This window comes from Centroberyx gerrardi, chromosome 11 (assembly GCF_048128805.1).
Source record: "Centroberyx gerrardi isolate f3 chromosome 11, fCenGer3.hap1.cur.20231027, whole genome shotgun sequence".
NCBI classification, from domain to species: domain Eukaryota; kingdom Metazoa; phylum Chordata; class Actinopteri; order Beryciformes; family Berycidae; genus Centroberyx; species Centroberyx gerrardi.
This window is the reverse complement of record NC_136007.1, coordinates 8556703-8561516: the sequence shown is the minus strand read 5'-3', so window position 1 is coordinate 8561516 and position 4814 is coordinate 8556703. Positions and strand designations below refer to the sequence as shown.

At 39.0% G+C, this 4814-nt stretch overlaps 1 protein-coding gene across 1 annotated transcript; it reads right to left on the bottom strand.

Annotated features, from left to right (window-relative positions):
- Positions 1 to 144: 144 nt before the first annotated feature.
- cytl1 (cytokine like 1) lies at positions 145 to 3228 on the bottom strand. Its single transcript, XM_071916324.2, has 4 exons — positions 3076 to 3228; positions 2589 to 2633; positions 2055 to 2201; positions 145 to 479 (listed from the first exon to the last, which is right to left on the bottom strand). Exons 1-4 carry the CDS (start codon positions 3226 to 3228, stop codon positions 435 to 437), a joined length of 390 nt encoding a protein of 129 aa, XP_071772425.1. The 3' UTR covers positions 145 to 434.
- Between the last annotated feature and the right edge of the window lie 1586 nt (positions 3229 to 4814).

The window sequence follows — 4814 nt, the reverse complement described above, 5'->3', positions numbered from 1 at the left end:
GAGAGAGACAGGAAGGAGGGGATAGTAAAATGAGCAAAATGAGCCACCAGGAGGAGCCTCCCCATTTTTTTTTAACACATTTTAATGTTAAATGACAAAGACAAAAGGCTCTTTAAAAAAAAAAGTATTATGAAAAAGGTTTTCCTAAGTCCTAATCAGGTTTTATAGGAAAGTTGCAATACTTGTTGGTAATATACTACACTAAAGCCAGGAAATGGATAGTACAAGTAAAACATTCAAGTTAATAACACAACCATACAGTTCCACCAATCTAATTTCATACAGTATCCTCATTTCAGAGGCTTGCAGTATGTAAATACAAACACTGATTCTCTCTCTCTCTCTCTCTCTCTCTCTCTCTCTCTCTCTCTCTCTCTCTCACTCTGCTCAATATTGCTGCAGACCGCAATACTGTCATTTCAGGTTCCAGCATGTTAGCGCTCCAGTGCAGCACAGTCATTGATTGTGAACACCAGATCCTATAAACAGAAAGATACGAGAGACGTATGAGTTGAGTGTGTGTGTGTGTGTTTGTTTCAACACTTATTCATCCCAGGAGGGTTTACTGACCACACATGTGTTTCAGCAAAGCCCTGTTTCACCTTCATATAACACACATTATCACCTGGGAAATGCCCAATAACTGGTTGGAGATAGAGAGAGAGAGAGAGAGAGAGAGAGAGAGAGAGAGAGAGAGAGAGAGAGACATGTGTGTGTCTGTGACCAGCATAACAACAAATAAAAACCTTCAAATGACATTTGGCAGGGATAATGGATTTAAAATACAATTCACTCCAACATTATGGAGTGAAATTAGAGCAACGTATAAAAACCAGAGAGCTGTAATCTGTATGAAACTAGTCTGCCATTTAACCAGTTGGTAGGATGGATTCTATTACAATTTAGGCTGTAGATTTATATGATATCTATATATAAACCCTCAATATCAGGTCACCCATTGTCATTTATTTGATAATTAACAGTTAATTACATATACTCAATCTCTAATTGACCTTCATTAGAGCACACCCTGTTTCAGTTACTTTCTGAATAGACTGCAATGAATCAATTGTCACCCTGCAGTCCAGACATCATGGCATGCTCTGTTCAGACAGGTCAGTGTCAGTCTGCTGTGGGAGAATAACCGCAGACCCAGATGTGTGTAAGTTCACAGATCAGGTGAGGAGGAACACACATCCACCAAGCACTCAGCGTTTTTCATAATCTGCATCGTCATAAACCCCTTTTAATCCCACAGGACGACCCATCGACTGACCCATTAAACGGCGGTCTGTTGGCATGCATCTCATCAGCCTTAGTCTGTTTATGACTTTAACTAGGCTGTGGCTCTGTCTGCTCCTGTTTCCCCATTTTTTTTTTTCACGTTTGGTTGACTGGGTTGTCTGTCCATGCTCTGTCCTCACACTTAGAAACACATATAGAAATATGTTCAGCCAGGTGACTATAAAAGACAAATTACCTAATCAACTGATAAACCATTCGTTCATTCGTTCATTCGGTCATTCATTCATTCGTTCATTCATTAATTTATCCATTTATCCATTCAATAATCCATTATGGAGAGTTGGTGGTCACACTTTATTTGGATACTCCAATGTTGATACTCAACTTTCTATCAACTGACTATAATGTGTCACTAAAAATTCTATTAAGTTTCAAGTGATACTCATAATTGTGTGAAAATTAGTCTATAGATCTTCAATATCTGGGATAGGGTTAATCTTAGGGTGAGGTTAATGTTAGAATTAGGGTCAGGTTTGGGTTGGGTTTAGGTTTAAAAATGGGGTTAGGGCTAGGGTTTTTGGTTAGGGTTACATAGTCTTTGGAGATGCATCAAATAGACAAGTAACACTTTGTTGAACTTCTACATTTTGTCATCTGACAGTTGATCAGTCTCAACATCAGACTATCCAAATAAAGTGTTACCGCCTAGTATATTCTAGCCTAAACATTCCTATTGTAGTCTTTTCTTTTTGAGTCTTGGGTATGTTGTATCTGTTCTACTTATTAGACCAGCTGATCCCTTGTCTTACCCCGTGGCATTTCTGTGACATGAAGATGTAGAGCTGTCTCACGGTGACGCCCAGCTTCCTCACCTCCCTGGTATAAGAGCAGCGTCGCTCCCGCAGGCCTTCCACCAGGGAGATGTAGGTCCGCATCTTGGACATCACACACTCATTCTGTCGGCATGAACAGCAATCAATATCTATTCTTGTGTGTATTTATAATTCCGTAATTGCAGACTTCAGTCAAAAAGCTGTACAACAAAATCATTTGGAGTGTGACTGTTAAGCATCACCTGAAAGTATGCAACAACTAATGCCTGTAACATTACTCATGAGAAACATATTTTCTTTGGACTTTAGTTCTTTGTCTGAAGGAATCAAATATCACCATCATCTTCAAAGATCAAACTTTTGTCAAGCTCACCTCTCAGAAATCGAATTTCCCTGAGGGTATTTAGAATAACGAATTTGATTTATAGACATTCTGATTGATTAAAGTTTAAATATTGATATTATTATGGGGAAATTGGCACCACGTCTTCTTAAGCTAGTCATACTTACATGGATGTCTATGTAGAGATCTGGAATATGCGCCATGCAGTGACTCTGGAAGATCAATATAAAACATATTGATTCTCAAAACTTGATATTGACAAGATAATCACATATGTGCCTGCTATGACCAGTTCTACTTTGAAAAATCACAGTTGTATCACATTACTAAGCTTAACATAACTGAAATCAGTTGAATTTTAGACTGTTACATTGCTTTGCTTTGCTCTGATTTGATTAAATTAAACATGCATATCTGTATCCAGATAATAGATTAAGGAATAAAACCAATTATTTCCAATATGGTTCTTTGTGGAATATATGTATTTCATAATGGAAAATTAAGATAATTACAATTAAGATAAATAAGTTAATTATATAATAATAAACATTGCACAAGTCAAAAAGTATGGCACAAAAAATAACTCAAAAAATAAGAATTGATCTTGCAATTTACGAAAAAATGTAAATTAAAGAACATTGCCTGCTGACTTACAGTTTCAGGGTCCGTCTTTAACTCTGCTGCCTGCTGGGTGAGCTCTTTTGCCATGGTGAGCACCTTGGTGTAGCATGTTGGTGGGTGGTAGGGGGAGCCCAGTACCAGCGGCACCAAACACAAAACCAGCAACGAGTGTTCGAAGATAGCCATGACTGACTGACACAGAGTAACAGAGAGTCCCCGTCCCGGAGCGGTTTTATAGATCACCAATACACTCAAACAATGCATCCACATCTACATGTGCACAGATTCAAACATGCCCAGTGTTTACTCCAAAATAATTATGCAACTGCAGAAGAATGACATTCTTTATCTGTCTATCTGTTTATCTCTCCCTCTCTCCCTCCCCCTCTCCCTCTCCCTCTCTCTGTTACTGTGTGTGTGTGTGTGTGTGTGTGTGTGTGTGTGTTAATGATGATCTCTTCAGGGCCAGTGCTGATCTTCATGGAAGATTCCAGGCAGGGTCGAAAGAATAGCATGCCTCTTTTTGCCCCAAAAAGTTGAATACTGCTGAATTTCAGATGAGAAATGCATTAGTAATTTGCCTTAGGGCAGCTCAGTCTGCGTTAATGAATATTCACCATCTCACATAGTTATAAACAAGAGAGCAGAGTTAGCATCACCCTCTGCGACAAGGATGAATCTCAAAAATTGGGAAAGGTAACTGATATTTCTGGCAATAGAGGTAAAATTTCTAGTTCAGAGCTTAAAGCACTCATATGTTAATAAGCTTGTTTGAATATAAGGGTTCAGACAAGCATTGCATGAATCATCCTCCATTCATTGTCATTGAAACCTTGCTTGGCTGTAGGTGCTGTTCCTCAGTAGCTTATGACATCTTGGTTCTCTGTTTTATAACTTTGGGAGAGTCTTTTTCATGTTCATAAGTACTAAATGGACTGTCTCTACCATTCAATCTTAAATTGAGTGGTATTCCCCTTTAATGATGTGATCTACAAGGGCCGCATTTACACGCAGTATCAACTTTACTAGGTACACCTCTCTGTTTATGCAAACAGCTCACTCCTCCATACAGCGAGATGATTTCTGGAATAGGAAAAAAACATATTTCCGCTATGCAAAGTTGTTATTGTGTATATATTTTCAGATTTTTGTCAAATGTTTACTTTTTTCTTGTGAAATACTGAAGTTTTCAGCATCTAGGCCTCCTTATTTATCAAATGAAACAAAACAACCTGAAAAGAGAAAATCATTCTTTGTTTGAACTGTGTATATGCAGCATGTGATCGGGGTTGCGAGTAGGCATCACTTAATTTTAAGGGGTCACGAGCCAAAAAAAGTTGAAAACCTCTGCAGTAGAAGACTGTACCAGGTTTCACCCTGTCAGCTAAGAACAAGAGGATGAAGCTCCAGTGGGCACAGAATTTGCTGTAAACAGCATGAATCCCTGGATCCATCCTGCCTGGTGTCAACAGTACAGGCTGCTAGCGGTGGTATAATGGTGGGGGGAATGTTTTCTTTGCATACATTAGGTCCCTTAGTACCAATTGAGCATCTTTTGAATGCCACAACATATCTAATGTTGCTGACTAGGTGCATGTTCATGGCCGCAGTCTACACTTTTACAAGTGGATACATCCAGCTTTGTCTCAAGATGATTCCAGGAACATGACAGCGACTTTAGTTTACTCCAATGGCCTTTACAGTCCCAAGACCTCAACCCAGTGAAGCACCTTTGGGATCAGGTGAATGCCTCAAGAATTCAGGCTATTCTG